This window comes from Telmatherina bonti, assembly GCF_933228915.1.
Source record: "Telmatherina bonti genome assembly, chromosome: 4".
Taxonomy (NCBI): Eukaryota; Metazoa; Chordata; class Actinopteri; order Atheriniformes; family Telmatherinidae; genus Telmatherina; species Telmatherina bonti.
Window position 1 is genome coordinate 35,726,932 of NC_136622.1, and position 21,602 is coordinate 35,748,533.

A 21,602-nucleotide genomic window follows, 5' to 3' on the forward strand; every position below is an offset into this window, starting at 1 on the left:
CCTCATCACCATGAGAATCTCCCGTTCCACCTCATCACCATGAGAATCTCCCGTTCCACCACATCACCATGAGAATCTCCCGTTCCGCCTCATCATGATGAGAATCTCCCGTTCCACCTCGTCACCATGAGAATCTCCCGTTCCACCTCATCATGATGAGAATCTCCCGTTCCGCCTCATCACTATGAGAATCTCCCGTTCCGCCTCATCACCATGAGAATCTCCCGTTCCACCTCATCATGATGAGAATCTCCCGTTCCACCTCATTCCAAAGCTGCTCTGCTGGATGTAGATCTGGTGACTGTGGAGGCCGTTGGAGGACAGTGAACTCATAGTCATGGTGGAGATGATGTGAGCTTTGTGACATGGTGCATCATCCTGCTGGAAGTTTCCATCAGAAGATGCTACACTGTGCTCAGAAAGGGATGGACATGGTCAGCAGCAGGACTCAGGGAGGCTGTGGAGGTTAAACCAGGTCATGTTGGGACTAAGGGGACCAAAGTGGGACCGGAACATCTTCTCCCCCACTTCTAAGCATCACTTCTGCTTCTTTTCTAATTTTTAATCAGACATTGCTGACGTGGCCGCTCTGGGTTTCTGTAATCTTCAATACAGATTAGTGAAGCAAATGACTCTTTTACATGTACAATAAAAAATAAATAAATGAAATAAAGAAGCATTGACACACGAGACTCTGAAGCATCATAATTTATTTTACACCATACATCACATACTTCATTGATTAAACCCAGAAATGTCTGCCTGACAGACACAAACATATCAGTCCATGCTAGAAACAGAAAAACCTTCATGTCTAAAGTCCACGTAGCTCATCCCATCGTTCACATCTAAAATCCTCCACTTACAGGCTAATACTGCAACCAGATAAGAAGCAAAATAAATAAAACGTCCACACTTAACTTCTCTTTTCTGTCTCTGTTTAGTGACGGAAAGTGTCCAGATTCCACGTTCCTGGATTTTCAGGCTGAAGCGACATTTTCATTTGGTTCAAACTTCATTTCTTTTTAGTGGTAAATTTTATTTGCATTAGCTGATTTTAACCGTTTATCTAGCAGTAAAACACACTTCATCAGCACGTATCGCAGCTTCTCACGATATGTAGGACTTCATGGTGGATGTGCAGGAAATAAATGAACCAGTTCGGTTCAACGTAGTTTTTCTTTTTTTCTTACAAAAACAATGAAACAAGTAAATTTCCATCCTACTGGACTGCTACTGGTGTGCCACAAATAAAATATCCTAACAAGACTGATTGTTGCAAACTGCTATAATAATTAAATCTACAAAAGTCCCGCCACATCAGATAGTAAGACTCTGGATATCAACATCCTCCCTTTATTGATGACATAAATAAGAAAAAAAAATGGTGAAAAGCGAATCTAGAGACGTCCAGGAAAAACCTGAAGTGTCAAATCTAAACATTTACACGACATGTACAGCATTTCAACAGTCTCACAAACAAAAGCTAAAGTAAAGAGAAAATAACATCTGGGCGCTCAGGTTCCAGGAAACCTGAACAGACGGCTAATACAGGCTGAGAAGAGGCGAGGAAGAAGAGGAAGGAAGCTGGGAGGAAGAGGAGGGCTGTTTGTTTGCTGGTGGCTGCATAAAGTGTCTTTATGTGAGGAAGACGACAGAATCTGGAGGAGTTTACCTCTGGAGCACGACGTTACAGGAGCTAGTTCAGTTATTTCTGGTTATTATCATTAAGTTATTGATGGAAAATATTGATTACGAGGCTGAGAGGAGTTAATGAGTAAATATTGTCACTGAAGGTGAGAGCTTTGTTTGGAGGCAAAGCAGAAAGATAATGTCAAATAACATGTTTGTTTTTATAAAAAAGTGGAAAAATGAAACTGACCGTCGTGTAAGTTCAACTTCCTGCTTTATACTTCGTATGAATATTAAGCCTGGGATTGTTTTTATTCATTTGGAAGGTTTAAGAGAAAAAGCCGCCTGATGTTCAGGCAGAGCAGCTTCATGTCTTCAACCACCACGCTGGAAGACACGTCCTGCCATCGTGGAAAAGAAGCTCAGATGTATCCATCCATCATTTGTTGCTTTTCCAGCGGGCCTTAGCAGAGAAACCGAGACTTTCCTCTCTAAGGTCACTTTTTCCAGCTCATTCAGGAAGATCCTGAGAGATCTGATCACTCCAGCATGTCCTGGGTCTTCCCTGGGTTTTCCTCCTGGTGGGACATTCCTAACCAGGCAGATGTCCAGGAGGTATCTCGACCAGATGCCAGAGCCATTTCATCTGACTCTTCTGGATTCTCAATCGCCTGATTCATCCTTCTCTCTTACATGAACAAAACCCTGAGATACCCCATTCCCGACCAGGAGAGGACACTTTGCTAAAGGACCGTAGTCTCGGATATGACGGTTCTGATTTTCTTCCCAGCCGCTTCACATTTAGCTGAGAAATGCTCCAGCGTGAGCTGGAGATAACAACCTGATGAAGCCAACAGAACCATCTACAAAAGCAGAGGCCTGATCCTGAGACCACAAAACAAATCCTGATCTCCACAACACCTCGGCTGAGCCGAGAAATTCTGACCAAACAAAGTCATGAACAGAATCAGTGACAAAGGGCAACCTTTGAGAACCCCATGGAGGATCGTCGGGACGTGCTGGAGAAGACTTTTTGCATGGTCGGACTCTCCCATCATCAATACAAGATCGTGGTAAAAAATGACCACAAAACTGGAAGGAAACGAACTGTAGAAGCGTATTAAAAACAGTGACGCAGCGAATGCAGCTGGAACCAAAGCTAACGCAGGTCCAACAACATATCACACCGCCATATTTCTTGGACGGGCAGTGTTTCTTTTTACGATGCTCATAAGAGAATTAAAAGGTGAACAAACACGCTTTAAACAACAAACATGATGAAATTTGACTGTAAAAGTTATTGTGTCGTGATGCCATCCAGATCCAGGAAGCACACACCGACCCGTAGGCCTGCTCACGTTAATGCTGGTGATGTCAGATTAGTGCAAACTGAAAGAAATTCCAATTTTATGGCATTTAAGAAGCTAAAAAAAAAATTTCCCCCCTCTTTTCATAAATCTTTGCCTGAAAAAAGTATCCCTCTTGAAATTCAGTGTGCATTCTACAACTATTCCTTGTGTTTCATTGTTTATTTCCTCTACTTTACATTTCTGAAGAATAAAAAGAAAATTTACAGGTAAAAACTTCCTGGGAATAAAACTGACACTTGTCTGTTATGTTCCAGGAAAGACAAAGCAGGGCTTATTCAGGTGTGATCTGAAACTAAAATTATCCAAGTTAAAAGATAATTTTTTATTTCCCTTCCAGGTTTCTCCCTCTTTTCTCCCCTTCATCTGTCTGAATAAAACATTTTAAATGTAAAAAAGAAAAAGGGATGAGCTGCAGAGCTCGTATCCGTTGGTTTCCTCTGATGTGCATGAGAAGAATCAAAGAAACAAGTGTGTATGTGTGCAGCATACGCAGAGAGTGTGTGTTACTGACTGATAGAGTAGCCGTTAGGGCTGGGCAACACGTTCTCTGACAAAATGGTGATTATTAGAGAGAAAGTTGCAGCCGTACAGTCGACTGAAACCAAAAAAACGAGAGAGAAAAGTGAGAAAAAGTAAGCGCAGTTGGCTGGAAGGTGGAAATCTGCCCAGCCCTAGTGGCTGTGATTACTTGTAAAGTGTGTGTGTTCAGTATGAGTCAGTCTTGTAGCTGTGGTGTGCATCAGAGGTGAGCTGGGTGGTTTCTGTGGCCGATGACGGCTGCATGACGATGGGGTCGCCGCCATCTGGGAAGAAAACAAACGCACACGGATTAGAAAACTGAAAAAACCAGGAGATATCAGAAGCTTTGGTGTCACGTTGTTAATGGGCAAAAAAACCGCGGTTGTTCTACGTTCTTCTTACTTGAAGCAGGAGATCAGGTACCTGTCAATCAAAAGGACCAGGCTGAACCAGGCTGTAAACATGCTTATTTCTGCTGTAAACGTGTTTATTTCTGCTGTAAACGTGTTTATTTCTGCTGTAAACGTGTTTATTTCTGCTGTAAACGTGTTTATTCCTGCTGTAAACATGTTTATTCCGGCTGTAAACATGTTTATTTCTGCTGTAAACATGTTTATTTCTGCTGTAAACATATTTATTTCTGATGTGAAGTTGGTCTTTTTAACATGGGAGTCTATGGGGATTTGCTCTGTTTTGGAGCCCCTGGTGGATGACGGGGGAACTGCAGTTTTATGGACTTCCACATAGGCTTCACTTTTTACCACAGAGGCTTCGTCCATCTTTCTTATACGGTCTATGGTGGTAAATCATCGTTTATATGTAATAAATGCTGATTAAATGTAGGATATATGAATTGAACAGGAGTCGCCAACATTAACGTTTAGTCATATTTTATTATTTTTATTTGTGTGATATTTTTATGCCTTCTGAATGCTGGTATTTCTGCTCTTTGGACTTTTACAGGTGATGGTCGGGTTAAGTTAACATTTTTCTATTAGTAATGTTTCCTACGAAGAACTAGAAATCCGTTACGCTAAAAAAACTACTTCCGTAAGTTGTCCCAACCAACTACAGCCTTACAAAAAAGTAAGTGTTTTGCGTTTCCAACATTAATGTTTACGAACATTTTGAACCGTTTGAGGGATAAATACGAGACATTTAAGATATTAAACACGATAAACTCAGTGATTTATATTTTAGCAGATGCAGCGGCAGCTCGAGGGGCCGAACAGCTGAAACAACGCTGATAATGTGGTGCAGAAGAAAACTGCGACTTTGCTACACTTGTTTATTATGAAAGTGATGTATTAATGAAGTTAAATCAGTTTATGCGGCAAGATTCAGTCACTATGGCAACATGGTTTTATTCACCTCTCTCCTCTGCGCTCATCTGGGCCTCGAGGTCCTCCGGGGACACGTAGAACTCGGGTTCCTGGTCCATGGGCGGTCGAGGTTTACATTTACCACAGCAACAGTTACAGCAGCAACACAGGCAGCAGCAGCAGTAACAGCCTGTTGCCAGGCAACAGAAGGCGAACAAGGCCTGAGGGACAAAGAGAAGAGAAAGATGCTAACGGACCACACGCCACATGTTCAACACAAATATCAGCCAATCACAACGCAGCAACTCCTGAAGTCCAAACTGAGCATCAGGATGAGGAAGCAGAACGTGATCTACTGGGATTTTCCTTCACGTTTGGTTACTTCCTGTCCTGGTCCAACCCGGGACTAGAAGCCGGTCCAACCCGGGACTAGAAGCTGGTTCAACCCGGGACTACAAAACTGGTCCAACCCGGGACTAGAAGCCGGTCCAACCCGGGACTAGAAGCTGGTTCAACCCGGGACTACAAAACTGGTCCAACCTGGGACTAGAAGCCGGTCCAACCCGGGACTAGAAGCCGGTCCAACCCGGGACTACAAAACTGGTCCAACCCGGGACTACAAAACTGGTCCAACCTGGGACTAGAAGCCGGTCCAACCCGGGACTACAAAACTGGTCCAACCCGGGACTACAAAACTGGTCCAACCCGGGACTACAAAACTGGTCCAACCCGGGACTACAAAACTGGTCCAACCCGGGACTAGAAGCTGGTCCAACCTGGGACTAGAAGCTGGTCCAACCCGGGACTACAAAACTGGTCCAACCCGGGACTAGAAGCTGGTCCAACCTGGGACTAGAAGCTGGTCCAACCTGGGACTACAAAACTGGTCCAACCCGGGACTACAAAACTGGTCCAACCCGGGACTAGAATCTGGTCCAACCTGGGACTAGAAGCTGGTCCATCCCGGGACTACAAAACTGGTCCAATCCGGGACTAGAAGCTGGACCTGATCAACTGGGCTGCTCGTGTATTTATTGTATTCAAGTTATCATTTTATATTGATTAATAAGTAGTTACAAGTTTAACAAACCTAGTATCATTATATTATACTATATTATACGATATATATTACAGTACATGATATATATTATTATTATAAAATAATATATTATATGACATATAATACATTATATATTATATAGATTATATTATACTGCGATGGACTGGCGAGCTGTCCAGGGTGTACCCTGCCTGTCACCCAAAGCTAGCTGGGATAGGCTCCAGCTTCCCCGCGACCCTGAATTGGATTAAGCGGTTCAGAAAATGAATGAATGAATATATTATACTATACTATTATATTATATTGCATTCCATGATATAATATTACATGACATTATATTATATATTTTATTATAGAATAATATATTATATGACATTACAGTACATATTCTATACTATATTATATTACATGACATGAGATCATATTATATCATATATATGAGGTGGAAAAGGCGAGACAAACTTTAAATAACAGACACTCATTTCTATCTTCAAAGCAGAAATATCACATGTTTATGGCGAGGCATACCTTGGCCCACCAGCTGGACAGAACAAAGTAGGTGTTGACGTTCTCCTCTCCGAACTGTTCCGCCACGTAGAGCCCCAGCGAGCCGTATTTATCATAGATGTTCTTCTTGGTGGGGTCCACCAAGATGGAGTGAGCGTTGTTTATTTCCTTAAACTTGTCGGCTGCTTCTGGGTTGTCGGGGTTTTTATCAGGGTGAAACTTCAAAGCCAGTTTCCTTGAGGAAGAGAAGAGGAAGATAAACATGAAGACATGAATTCCCACAGATTTTAGATAATATATTAAATATCTTTCCACACAGAGACCTGACATGTAAGATTTTCCTTAATCTTTAAAAGGCAACAGGATGAAGAATGATGCAACTTGAGGCATTAAATCAAGCTGAGAAGGATTGAAATCTTCTGTTTAGTCAATAAAAAGAGAGTCGACTGGCCTTTGACTCCCTCTAGTGGTCTGAAACGTCCCAACAGCCGAGAGACTTCCTGTCTGCAGGCGGAGGAAAATGGAAAAAGTACCTGTAGCATTTCTTGATGTCCTCTGTCGTGGCGTTCTTGTCAACTCCCAGCACGACGTAAAGAGATTCTCCTGACGTCGAGAGGGTCCTCTGTCTCTGGTGGTCCATGGTCTGTCTGTCTGTCTGGGTTTCCTTCCTTTACTTGCTCCCTCGCTCGCTCAGCCTCTCACCTGTCAGGTAAAAGCATCAACAAGCAGCCATGGGTCAGGTTATGAACTAAAAAACAAAACACCTTGCGATGAAGTGGAAACGTTTGACTCTGTGACGGCCGATCAGATGGGCGGACGTTATGACCTGAACGATTTTCGTGCTTCCGGTAAGACAAGTTGTATCGTGTCGGTTTCTCAGCCTCGGGACGCTGCTGGGCAGCAGCGGCTCTAGATGAGTCCAGGAGCCAACGATTTTAAGGTCAAAAGTTACGTAATGTTCCTTTAAGATGGTTTAAAGTTTGGAGGTTCAGGGTGAACGTGGTGGTGGTGGAGGTTCAGGTTCAGATCGGTGGTTCTGTCATGTTTCCCGGTCCAGCTTTCTCTCTCATCTCCACAGCTGGAACGCTAAACTAAACTTCAGGTGTTTGCTTTATCCCAGGAGAGTCCAGTTCCAGGTGCAGCAGAAGCTGATCTTCAGTGTGCCAAGCCAGAAAAAAAAACAGCATAATAACCCAGAAATAATTTACTTCTTTACATGACATAAGCATTGCATAGGTCTGTATAGTCATATAAACATACATTAGGGCTGTGACGATTTGCTTACATCCCGATTCGATTCAAATTTTTTGAGTGCTGATTCGATATAAATTGCGATTCACACAACACTTCATTAAAATTAAAATTAAAAAGATTAAAAACAAAAAAAAAATGTATAAAACTTTTTTTTTGCTCGTCATTTTTCTTGATTTTGATGAGAAAGAAACAACACAGTAGCAAGACCATCATTCTGCTGCTATAATGCCCAAGAAAACAAGTAAAAAAGATCAATAAAAACAAAAAGATGACAAAAAAAATTATATTGGATTATTATTATAATGGAGGTGTTTTTTTTTAACCCCCCCCCCCCCCCCCCCCCCCCCCCCCCCAAAAAAAAATTGATTTTAAAATTGGAAAAAAAAAAAAGAAGCAAAACAAATCCTGATTTTCCATTTTTCGATTTGAATTCCCACCCCTGATACAAAAATACATTTTGATTAATACTACACAAAGATTTTAAACAAAAGGTTTAATATACAAAAAAGTATTATTATTTATATTATTTTTAAATTTTGTTCAAACGTCAACTAAATACTAAAATTTTCTCATTTTTTCTTCAACTGGGCTTGAAAGGGTTAAGGTAAAATCAAAAGGAGTCTTCTGAACCACTGCTAGGACTTCTGGGATCTGTGTTAACGTGTTAATTATTTGGAGAATCATTAATATACAGCATATTAATTAGAGGTGGGAAAATCGAATGGAAAAATTGAATGTCTGGATGTTTTGCTTCATAATTTAAAAATTTTTTTTTCAAATAAATAAAAATGATGCATGATGAAATTTTTGTCATTTTTATTGTTTTTTGTTTTTACCTTTTTAGTGAAATCGAGAAAAATGACGAGCAAAGAAAAATTTTAATACTTTTTTTGTCTACAAAAATCATCAATATCGAAAAATTGTGAGAATCGCAATTTAAATCGAATTGGCACCCAAAAAAATCGTAATTGAATCGGGACAAAAGTATACTTATACTTATCATAAAAGGGAACAAAAACTTCTCCTGCATCCAGCCATCGCTGATGTGATCTGTTCATGGGACTATTGGTCATTTCTGATTATTACGTCTAAATTAATTCCCATGTGTCTGTGATGAAAATCTGCAGATGATGTCAGATACTCGGTGTCTTCACAGCTCGCAGACTGGGAAGACGTTTCTCTAAGCGTGTTAAACTCTTAGAGAAAGTGGGAGGAGGTTAAGTTTAGCAGATTGTCACTGGCTTGTCACCTAAGTATACTGGGATAATTATAAACAGGAAGACAATGAGAAAGCACAGTGTGGATTAAACCAGAGACTCTAGCTTTCAGAAGACGGAAAACGGAAACATGTCAAACTGTGGAGAAAAAGACAACTGAATATTTATAGGACAAGTTGGACCAGATGGCCTCTATTGTCAAGGTAACACTGCCTTTCCTGAACATGTCTGATTTAACACCTTCCTCAATCCCGCCTACTACTGCTCCTCGGATTAACCAGTAGTAACGCAGACCCCCTGCCCCTCCATCTGACTGGGATTAGCCAATGAGGACAAGTCAACAGGGATTAGCAACATAATGACACTATGCTGGTGTGTGTGTTGAACATCATAACCAGCCTGTCAGGAGTAAAGCTTGAACTAAAAGACCCGCCCACATGAGGAAGCCGACCAATGAGATTTAGTGTTGGTATGTAAGCTGGAAGTCAAGTTAGCCGTGCACGGGGACAAACAGGAAGACATAAATAGCTAACGCTGTAATAAGAGGGGCAGCATATGGTGCTATTCTGTGGGTTTAAGAGTGACAAATGTGTTTTCTGATGAGCAAAATCACATACCAAGGTAGTTTTTTTTGCATGTTACTGCGCATCACTGCGTGTCACTGCGCGTCACTCATGTCACCGCGTGTCACCGCGCATTACTTTGCAGTACCGTGTGTTACTGCGCCTCACTGTGTGTTACTGCATGACACTGCATGTGACTGCGCATCACTGTCTGTTACTGTGCATCACTACGTATTACAGCGCATTACTGCTTGTCACTGTGTGTTACTCCATGTTACTGGGCGTCACTGTGTGTTACCGCATGTTACTGGGCGTCACTGTGTGTTACCGCATGTTACTGGGCGTCACTGTGTGTTACCGCATGTTACTGGGCGTCACTGTGTGTTACCGCATGTTACTGGGCGTCACTGTGTGTTACCGCATGTTAATGGGCATCACTGTGTGTTACCGCATGTTAATGGGCGTCACTGTGTGTTACTCCATGTTACTGGGCGTCACTGTGTGTTACTCCATGTTACTGGGCGTCACTGTGTGTTACTCCAAGTTACTGGGCGTCACTGTGTTACTCCAAGTTACTGGGCGTCACTGTGTCACTGCACGTTACTGGGTGTCACTGTGTGTTACTCCATGTTACTGCGCGTCACTGTGTGTTACTCCATGTTACTGCGCGTCACTGTGTGTTACTCCATGTTACTGCGCGTCACTGTGTGTTACCGCATGTTACTGGGCGTCACTGTGTGTTACCGCATGTTACTGGGTGTCACTGTGTGTTACCGCATGTTACTGGGCGTCACTGTGTGTCACTGCACGTTACTGGGTGTCACTGTGTGTTACTCCATGTTACTGCGCGTCACTGTGTGTTACTCCATGTTACTGCGCGTCACTGTGTGTTACTCCATGTTACTGCGCGTCACTGTGTGTTACTCCATGTTACTGCGCGTCACTGTGTGTTACTCCATGTTACTGCGCGTCACTGTGTGTTACCGCATGTTACTGGGCGTCACTCTGTGTTACCGCATGTTACTGGGCGTCACTGTGTGTTACTGCCCGTTACTGGGTGTCACTGTGTGTTACTCCATGTTACTGTGCGTCACTGTGTGTTACTCCATGTTACTGCGCGTCACTGTGTGTTACCGCATGTTACTGGGCGTCACTCTGTGTTACCGCATGTTACTGGGCGTCACTGTGTGTTACTGCCCGTTACTGGGTGTCACTGTGTGTTACTCCATGTTACTGCGCGTCACTGTGTGTTACTCCATGTCACTGGGCGTCACTGTGTGTTACTGCACGTCTCTGATTTCTCAAGTATTTTTTACACAACTATGCCTGCAGTATTGTTTGAGAAACTCCAGGAAAGTCCAGGTGGATTCCTCCACATTAATCTGGATCTATGACTATCTCACAAACTGAAAAGGGTGTGTAACCGAGATGGAGGTCAGCAGCACTGGAGCACCGCAAGGCTCTGTACTCAAACCGTTTCTCTTCACACTGTACATCTCTGGCTTCTAATACAAGTCTGAGTCCTACATCTGCAGAAATACTCTGATTACTCTGCAGTTGGGGGTGTATTAGTCATGGACAATAAGCTAAGTAATTATTATTACTGATCAGTCAGTTTGTGAGATGGCAGGACATAGATGTGAACTGTGGATCGGAAAGAAACCAAACGCTAACTCCAGACCTGGAGGAAATGGACATGATGGAGGACAGAAGAAACCAGAATGAGGCAACACTGAACTGATCCACAAAGAGAAAGATATTTTTAATCAAATATTCTGATCAATAAAAAAAGAGGAGAAGCATGTAAATGCCCATGCCACTTTACTATGAAACTCCAAAATAATCTCTGGTGCTTGTAGTGACCTTCAGAAGTCACAGACTTCAGTAAATCAGGTCCATCTGTGTTGAGTCACAGATGGATCTGTATTGTTCTGAGAATCCCTGCAGTCTGAGCCACTGCTAATCAAGACACACAATAAAGAAAAAGGAGCTTTATAAACAGGTCACAGACAAAGCCCTGGAGAACCAGTCAGCATCCAATAAAGCACCGATAAATCCACCATCACCTGAAAGAATATGGTGCCAGAACAAACCAGCCTAGAGAGATCTATCTGTCAAAACCAAGCAACTGCTGGCGGTTAAAAGTGAAGTGCCAAAAAGTGCAGTTCCCCCCTCATCCGCTAGGGGCTCCATCCATCCATTATCCTAACCACTTAGTCAGATGAAGGGTCGCGGGGAAGCTGGAGCCTATCACAACGGTCTTTGGGTGAAAAGCGGGGTACACTCTGGACAGCTCGCCAGTCCATCGCAGGGCCACACAGAGACAACCACTCACACTCACTCCTATGGGCAATTTAGACCTAACATGCATGTCTTTGGACAGTGGGAGGAAGCCAAAGAGAAAACACGCATACAAACTCCAAACTGTCCAAACCTTGCCCCAGCTCAGGATCGAACCAGCGACCTTCTTGCAGTGAGGCCACAGTATTTACCACTATGCCACCACGCAGCACTAGGGGCTGCAAAACAGAGCAAATCCGCATAGACTCCATGTTAAAAAGACCAACTTCACAGCAGAAATAAACATGTTTACAGCAGAAATAAACATGTTTACAGCAGACATAAACATGCTTACAGCAGAAATAAACATGTTTACAGCAGACATAAACATGTTTACAGCAGACATAAACATGTTTACAGCAGAAATAAACATGTTTACAGCAGAAATAAACATGTTTACAGCCTGGTTCAAAAATCGATTTTAGGTTTAATAGGTCAGGTTTACCTTCATGACCACTGTGGGGGGAGAGAATTATTTTCTAACTCGCCCGTTTTAAAGTAATTTAATCTCAAAATTCGGCATATTTAGGGGCGGGTCCTTTTGATTGACAAGTACCCGATCTCCCATTTCAAGTAAGAAGAACGTAGAACAACCGCGGTTTTTAGCCGGTTAACAACGTGACTTAGCTTTAGCCCGCTTACCTCCGTTAGCTGGTTAGCTCCTGTTATCTCCGGGTTAGCTAGGTTAGCTCTTAGCTACAGGAAGCTCAGAGTTTGCTAGATGTCAATCATCCACCATGACACTCACAGCCCCCCTCTCAGCTCCACCTCTTTGTCCATATTTAGTTTTTCCAGGCACGCATGCCCCTGCCAAGATGGTGATGGTAGGAACCGCCCACGAGTCTTAATTCAGCTCTTCAGAAACCTACGGGTGACATCACGGAGGCTCCGCCCATCTTTTTATATACAGTGTATGGTGAAAACCCTCAACATGGAAAAAAGAAAATCCTGATAATTGTTTAATTACCAAATCGTAGTACCTGAACCGTAATCTATTCTAAATGTGAGCGACAGCCTTTGAAAGAAAATCCTAAAAATGTTCATTTGTTTTTATTTTAAATTAGATCTGAAATAATTCAAGATATTCATGAAAAAAAAGAAAAAACATTTATGATGATTTTATAGCAGTTATTGTGTGTGGACATTATGGGCACAAAGGTTATAAGAAAGTATTAAATTTGGGAAGGAGGGGGGTGTAAGTGTAAATAGAAAATGAAAATATCTTTCCAGCAACATTTGGTTTTTCCACAAATTTACAGAGGTGTAATCGATCCTGTACTGGGAGTTATTAAAACAACAAAATCCTGTTGTACCTCTTTGTCATCACTTCCTCATTAATACCATTTTTTCCCTCCCCCGCTTCTTAGAGCCAACACGTTGCTGTGTCATTTCTTGATCTTACAACATGTTTTTAGATAACTTGTTCATACTGATAAAAACACAGTTTTAAATGGTGTGAGAGCGGTTTGCACAAGTCTGCTACAGTCGAAGACTCTTTTATTTCACTTTGAAATTGGGAAGCTTTTATATTAACATTATATCTCATAATTAATTAGCTATAAAGTTTTCTGATATGAAGAAGTAAATCAACTGATATTACTCCACCAGTACTTTCATTACTTATATCCTAACAAGGACATTTGACACGAGTTTGTACGTATTGGACATTCCAGCTTCCCATTTTTTACTGTAAGCACCAAACATTAAGTACATTTCACTTCCTGGTAACACAAGATTTATTTCATAATCGACTAATCTTGGCAGATCTATATTCCACATGTAGCGTTTTCATTTTGAGCGGTCACAGGGGATTTCTGCAGACAATGATGCAGCATTTATACGGTCACATGTCAGACACTGACTTACTTTCTCTCTGGCTTCTTCGTCTTCATCATAACTACTAATGATTTCTATTCATTAAAATGTTATGTTTCCTGATGATGTGACATGTAACACTTAGAGTTTCGGAGCTATTTTGCATCACATTATTGTAAAAACTTTGCACAAAATCTTATAATTGTCCTCTGAGGTGTCAAATAAACACCTAAGATTATCATTTTTCTGAACAGGTTAAAAATAAGGTGCCCAAGTTGTGACTCTGGTAAAAATGATTGATTGTGCCACCTTATTTGGAGCGAACTTCTTCTAAACCATGCTTAACCTCTAAACTGTCCCAGTAGACAAAAACCAGCAGAATCTGTTTTTAATGAGGTCAGTTTGAGTGTTTTCATATCTATTTGGTTTCAGAATGAAAACATCACGCTGTTATTGACTACGGTGCCTTCTGAGATCAGATTACAAAGATCAATACAGTAGTCGGACACGCTACAGCCAGCACTGTAAACACAGCTGTTCCACATGCACAGCAGGAAGCCAAATGCTGGTTTTCTGTTCTGGATCTTTAGTCCTGGTTCCAGAGGCATGGAGCTCTGCAGGCTTTCTGAGTGTCCCTGCAACACTCCTGACTCTGACGAGCTCTGCACAACCCTGCAGGCAGCAGACATACCTAAAAAACCTGCAGGACATCATCCCTGCAGGTAGGTCTGGGCGATTAATGGGATTTTAATCTCAACTACAATCTGGGTTTTCAACGATGATAAAAATAAAAAGGTGTGATTATTTTTCTCTCTGCAGTTTCCTCTCCTGCTGTCTTCAGCTGCTAATCGAGCGTCTCTGGCGTTGCAGCGCTGTGCTGTAAACTCCTCCCACAGCCGCTTTGCTTTCATTCAGACACTGTTGCCAACTTGGCGACTTTCTCGCTAAATCTGGAGACTTTTTTTGTTAAAAGCGACAAATCTAGCAGCTTTTACTGGAGTTATTAGAGACTTTTCTGGTGTTTTGGCGACTGACTTGAAGGCACATATTGTTCTGCAGTTACTGTAAGGAAGGAGCAGCGGGATGCTACAGTTTTAATATTTTACTGGTTTTTGCACATTATGTTTATTATATTTATCATATCTTTTGCATATTTTTTTATTTTACATTTAATAAATGTGTATAATATCATACTCATCCATAGTTTAACTATTTTAGCTTAAAAAAAAACATTTTTTAAAAATCTTATTTTTGTGTAATTTACCCCTGTGGGGGTCGTGACCCCTTCTGAATTAGAGGATTGCTTTCTTTCGATCAGTGTTTAAATCTTGGCAAAATCTTGTGGTGCACAATGAGGCCTGTTCATTAGCAAAATGCATCTTCAGCATTAATGCATCCCAGCCATGGTAACGGTGCAGCAGGAATCATAGCAGTACTGACCAGAAGTCTGCTAACGTAAGCTGTACGTTAAGCTGCTGCACGGCAGCAATCAGTCAGAATTTAACACACCGTTAACTTTTACATTTAAAAAAAAAAAGAAATCATTAGTAGTTATGAAGACGAAGAAGCCAGAGGAGAGAAAGTTAAAGTCAGTGAGATCATATAAATGCTGCCTCATGGTCTGCAGAAATTCCCTATGACCGCTCAAAATGAAAACCCTCCATATGGAATATAGATCGCTGAAAGTTTGTTGCAAATATTTCAACAGAAGAGCAGATATTCCTGTTAAGATAAGTAAAAAGAATCAGACACAGTATATAATATCATTTCATGAATATCTTTTAAATGTTTAAGAGAAATATTTAAATAATTGACAGGAGCAAGAATACATTGATTATTGATTGTGAAAGTCGGTTTTGATTGGCCCCATGTCATTATTATTTTAGACTTTTTTTGTAAAATTACTGTCAGTGGAATAATGACAATTTTATAATTATTATGATTATTCTATATTAATTTCACAACACTATAAATGTGTACAATCACATGAACATTCCTATTTATTGACCTAAATCTGTTTTTATACAAATAAAATATAAAAACAAAGTAACCAAAACGTCTTTTTCCAACAACTTTCTATTTTGTAAACAATCAACAAATCCAAGAATTTGTTTTAAAGAAAAAAAAATTAAAAACAATTCAGCTGTATTTGTATGGCGTCATTTCCCGTCATTTCAGGGCTTTATAAACTCATCAGTTCCTGCCGATTCCAGCGAGATTGCATCAAATCTCGACTTTGCTCCGATCCCCATGGATTACTGATAATCTATATCACTGCCACTGATGTTTTATTGTACCTTGACTTGAGTCAATCATCTACGAACAGCAAAACTATGTGTAACAAGAAGTTAAAATTGTACGTTTCATGTGTTTAGCACGACATTTAGCTCGTCGTGTTGCTGTAAAGACAACCTGAATATCGAACATTTTAAATGACAAAATAACACTGAATGTCAAAGTTAGTGAAGCTAAACATTAACAGAACTTAACCAAGTTACTGAACATTAACCGCCACATAAAACCAGGTGACTATCCTGCATATTTGACATATTTCCTCCTTTCACTGCATAATTTTTCTGTCGCGCTTTCAGACGTTCCTCCACAGTGAATCCAACGACGACGAACCGGTCCATGTATTTAAAAGGAAACAACTCTTCCTCTGCTACACTCCCCCTCACCAACGTCTCTTCTGCAAAACCTGTCGAACATGCAGCAGCTCTGAGCTTACGACATTTTCCACACATATTTATTTGTGAAACGGGCGAATTTTGAGCAATCTTTATGATGAATCAGTCGTTTAATCGTGCCACTTTATTGGACTAATAACAGCATCATCCTGAATCATGGTTGGAGAGGGTGATAATATGCAAGGCAAGTTTATTTATACAGCACCTGTCATGTGCTTTACATGAAACATTAAAAGCAAAATAATATACAGTTATGCTCATATGTATTCATCTCCTTTCATTAAAGAAAAAGCTGAATTTACAACAGTCACTCAAATAACTGAAGACTTAAAAAAAGAAAAAATAACTAAAAATTTGCAAAAATATAATTTAGTAATATAAGACTGCTTTTTCTTTTAATTGAGTTGAAGAAAACAAATAAACAAATGTGTCCTGGACAAATGAGAGACTTTTCTGTTGAACAGTGGGACAAAATACCTGTCAACAGGTGCAGAAGTCTGACTGAGAGGAACAGAAAACACCTGACTGGAGCGGAAACATTAAAGGATTCTTCAACTAAATATTACTTTATGACTGATGTAATATGTAATTAATGATCTTATTTGTTTACTTTTTAAAAAAAATATTTCTATTGAACCAGAATTAGAAAATAATGTCATGATTTTCATAAAATTTTATTTATTATTACTTTAGTCAATTTCAGCTTATTTCAGCAACTGTTTTTTTTCCTTCTTTAATGAAAAGGTTATGAATAAATATTAGCACAACTGTATGTGTATATATATATATATATATATATATATATATATATATATATATATATATATATATATATATAAAACCTGTAAGGAGTTTCCAGTGAGGCTGGACATCAGAAACATCAGCAACTCTTGCTGTTTGTCATTCTGAGAAAGAGTAGAAGCAACTTTTCCAAACTGATGTGAGGAAAGATAAAACAAGAGGACAAAATGAAAGTCAGCCGACATGGACGTCAGACTGCATAGTGCCGACATTCATCTCATACATTCCAGGCCTCAGTTAGCGCGTTACATGTCACGGCTCATGCTAAGACTATTAGATAAAGACGGAACAAGTATGGCTTGTCTGGAAGTTCTGCAGGAGAAGAGAAGATGGCTCAGGTTTGCAAAGCAGCATCCGAGATTCTGGAGCATCTGGAGATGTTCGGTCAGAATCCCCAGCTATCATGCATAGTGGTGGAGGAATGATGATCTGGGCTTGTTCGGCAGTAAACAAGCCCAGATCGTAAACTCCTCCAGAGAGCAAAGTATTCCAGATTCAGATGTGAGTCCATCTGTCCGGCAGCTGAAGTGGTTTCATGCAACCGGACAATGATCCTAGACTGGAAAAAGGTGTTGACACGGTCCAGAGTCCAGAACTCCTACATCTACAATGCCATTTCAGATAAACTTGCAAAAAGTTCAACTATCAGTTTTTCTCATAGTTATGAAACAAGTTCATTGCTAAAAATCAGTTAATGTGTAAAAAATGTCACTAAAAGGTTAAAAATAGGACTTTTCTCAACTAGAAGAGAGAAGCAAAGGAACTAAATCGCAACTTTAAGATCAGGAAGAATACATGTAAAAGACATAAAAAATGTTTTAAAAGAAATAAAAGGTAACGAACAAGCTCAGAAACATCTAACATTGGAGTGCTGTTTGCTGCTAAAACAGCTGATTTTCTCTGTTTTACGATGCTACAGAAGACATGAAACAAACACTAAACATTTTCACGCTGTAAAGAAAATCAATCAACGGCAGGTTTTCAATGGAAAATTGTTGAACGATGAACTGACTATAAAAATAATTACTTAAAAGTTGTTTTTTTTATGAACAAACAAGTAGATTAAACTTAATTTATTTCTACTGTAACACACTGGTGCAGCAGTAAAAACCTCGGAGATACGACTCGTCTTTTATCAACACGATTCGATGCATCGGGTTCTCACTGATGAGCGACTTTACCTGATGATAGCGAATACATCCTCATCTGTCATTCAGTAAAACGCTTCAGGAGGTAACCATGGAAACCGGTAGTCTGAATAGAACCTGCTTCAACTTGATTTGGTTTCGCTTTACTCAAAGATATAATCAGAGACATAAAACATGTCTTCTGACCTGATAGCAGCGTGTGTTGGTCCCAGGACATGCTGCTAGTTTTCCGGGTTATCCATCCCATCATTTGGCTTTGTTTCAATACAAAATAAAATAATAATTTAATGCAGAAGCTTGATTAATGTTCTGTTACATTAAAGCAGAATTATTCCCATCGCTCATCTCTGTGCAAGTCTATCAGATCAACTCCGACACTGTCCAGTCGGGCTTTTGTCCCGATTCGATGGGATTCTGATTTGATTTAAATTGCAATTCTCACAATTTTTCAATATTGCTGATTTTTGTAGATTAAAAACAAAAAAATGTATCAAACTTTTTATTTGCTTGTCCTTTTTCTTGATTTCAAGGAAGAAAAAAAAACAACAACCCAGTTGCCAGACCGTCATTCTGCTGCTATAAAGCCCAAGAAGACGAGTAAAAAGATCAATAAAAACTATAAAAATGACAAAATTTTATAATAGATTATATTTCATTTATTTGAAAAAAAATTAATTACAAATTACAAAAAATAAAAAAAAGATTTTAAAATTGTGAAGCAAAAACATCCTGATTTTCCATTTTTCAATGAGATTTTCCCACCCCAACTGTCCATGTAGCAAGCTGCAAAAGACCTGAATGAATACATATATTTCAGAATTAATGAACTTAAGGGATAATTTATCATTTGCCAGTGAGACTGGAGATGCTTTGATACTGTTTATATTTCTGCTGTTTATGCACAAAAACCATAATTTTACCAAAATCCAAAGTGACATGGAAGTGGATCATTTCAGTGTTTTAGTAAAAAATAAAAAATACAGTGAATTTCTGTCGTTAATAACAGCAGTTTTCCACATCGGGCTCAATGAAACAACAATACAGCTGATGTACGATTTATTAAAAGCATTAAAGTTGCACAACCTTCTGCAAACAGAATTTCAGACATGCGCTAATGATCCTAAAAGTTACTATTTTATGTACAGAAGCAAAAAGACACGATTTATATTGCTAAAAGCTCGTCTTTAACTTGCGCTTTAGTTGATGCATAGTTGCCACATGACTGCTTGGCATCCCTGCTGCACCGATGCAGAATCTGTGCTGATGCAGAAGGCTGATTATTTTCATTTCTGCTTTAACAGTTACATTAGCTAATGTGAAAAACAGCTAAATCACATGAACTTCAGCACAACACGAAGCCACAGAGAGGAACAGTCTGATGAAAACACACTGGATAAACATTAAAGGTGTTAATCTGCAGATAATAAGCACTTTATGATAATATCTCTACCTCTATCTCTAAACCTATGTTTACATGAAGATGTAACAAGATGGATGGAAAAATAAAAGACAAAAATTAAGATACTGACAGTTACTTCACAGCGGCTTGATCGACGACCTGATAACAGCGGTTTTAAGAGCTAGTTTTAGAAGCCAAAGGAAAATGGTATGACACGATGTTACTGATTAAACTCAGCTAACAGCCTCCTTTACAGACACACACACATGCAATCACACACTCACAGAGGCAGTTTGTAAAAAGTGTGGCGCATAAAACCAAATTTTTGTAATTAAAAACAGACTTCTTTTTGCTCGTAATTTTTCTTGATTTCAGTTAGGAAAAAACAACAAAGTAGCCAGATCATCATTCTGCTCCTATAATGCCCAATAAGACAAGTAAAAAGATCAATAAAAACAAATGAAAATGACAAAAATTTTATAGTGGATTAATTTTATTTATTTGAATTTTTTTTTTTTTTAAAACAAAAAAAAAAAAATCGATTTTAAAATTGTGAAGAAAAAAATCCCGATTTCCTATTTTTTTTATTCGATTTTCCCACCCCAATATATAATATATATAATATATAATATAAATATATATATATTTTTATTTTATTTTTTTTTAATTTTTTGTTTTTTTTTTATATATAAAACCACAGAGACTTATTATGTATTAGGGCTGTGACGATGTGCATTTGTCCCAATTCGATTCTGATTTTTTTGGGTGCCGGTTCGATTTAAATAGCAAATATTCCTGGTTTTTGTAGACTAAAAAAAATTGTACAAACATTTTTCTACTTGTCAATTTTCTTGATTTCAGTAAGGAAACAACAAGACAGTAGCCAGACCATCATTCTCCTGCTATAATGCCCAAGAAAACAAGTAAAAAGATCGATAAAAAGATGATTAAGAAAATTATGAAAATTTCATAATGGATTATTATTTATTTGAAGAAAAAAAATAACGATTTAAAACTGCGAAGCAAAAAAAAAAAGAGCCAATTTTCAATCTTTTTTTTTTTTCCCCCCCCGATTTTCCCACCCCTATTATGTATGTATATACATGTAAGGTCTCTGTGGGTATGTATATATGTATATCTATCTATCGGTATATATGTATGTATATCTATCCATCAGTCAATCTCTCCCTCTCATATATATATATATATATATATATATATATGCACACAATGCATAGATGGGAAAAACCTTCTGCCATTCTGCATTTATGTTATGCTTATATGTATTCTGTCCCAGGAGATACAGCGATTAATCAAACTTTTAGTTTAATTTAGCCAGTTTTTAATCCAAACATTTTGTGAACCTCCATCTGATCTCCTCTTCCTCCTCCTCCTCCTCCCCACCTTGCACCTGTCCCTCCAACATTTTCCAAACCCAGCGTCAGCTCTGAGATCAAAAGCACAAAGCTTGACAAAGTAAATCCGGATTTATTCTGTTGTCTTCGAACTATTTCACCAAGACAGAACACATCATGTACGTTTCTGTCCATCATAACCGATAAGAAGCTCCGGGTTCTGATCCAACTGCCTCCTCACAATTTACTGAGGAATTCATCCCAACTAGAAAGGACCGGTTTGCCCGGGAATCAAACCGTGGTTAAAGCGGATAATCTCCATCAAACCAGCAGCATCCATGTTGGTTAAAGGAGGTGTTAGCAGCTAGCCTAGCCGCTTAGCTTAGCGCTTAGCTCGCTAACTAATCCAAGGACAGCAAAGCTTCTTTCTGCTTGTCTAACTCACTGCTTTTCTTACCTTTTCCTCCAACCCCAGGCAACGTGACGTGTGTTTGTCTTCTTATTAAAGCCTGGCTGAAGTTTATAATCCTCGCATCCCAGTTGCACTTGTGCTTTCCACCGCTAAACCATTCACACGCGATGATACAGCCGCGGAGCTAAACGCAACACCGGC

At 39.6% G+C, this 21,602-nt stretch overlaps 1 protein-coding gene across 1 annotated transcript; it reads right to left on the bottom strand.

The window, feature by feature from the left end:
* Positions 1-701: 701 nt before the first annotated feature.
* On the bottom strand, positions 702-21,602 carry dnajc5ab (DnaJ (Hsp40) homolog, subfamily C, member 5ab). The gene is made up of 5 exons (XM_079239220.1): positions 21,447-21,602; positions 6,944-7,112; positions 6,432-6,645; positions 4,893-5,064; positions 702-3,805 (listed from the first exon to the last, which is right to left on the bottom strand). Exons 2-5 carry the CDS (start codon positions 7,048-7,050, stop codon positions 3,708-3,710), a joined length of 591 nt encoding a protein of 196 aa, XP_079095346.1. The 5' UTR covers positions 7,051-7,112; positions 21,447-21,602; the 3' UTR covers positions 702-3,707.

Excerpts from the sequence above, each read along its gene's own strand:
- dnajc5ab (XM_079239220.1), bottom strand. The coding sequence starts at position 7,050 with ATGGACCACCAGAGACAGAGGACCCTCTCGACGTCAGGAGAATCTCTT. Across the intron at positions 6,646-6,943 it reads GACATCAAGAAATGCTACAG|GAAACTGGCTTTGAAGTTTC; the intron begins GTACTTTTTCCA and ends CTCTTCCTCAAG. Across the intron at positions 3,806-4,892 it reads GATGAGCGCAGAGGAGAGAG|ATGGCGGCGACCCCATCGTC; the intron begins GTGAATAAAACC and ends TTTTCTTCCCAG.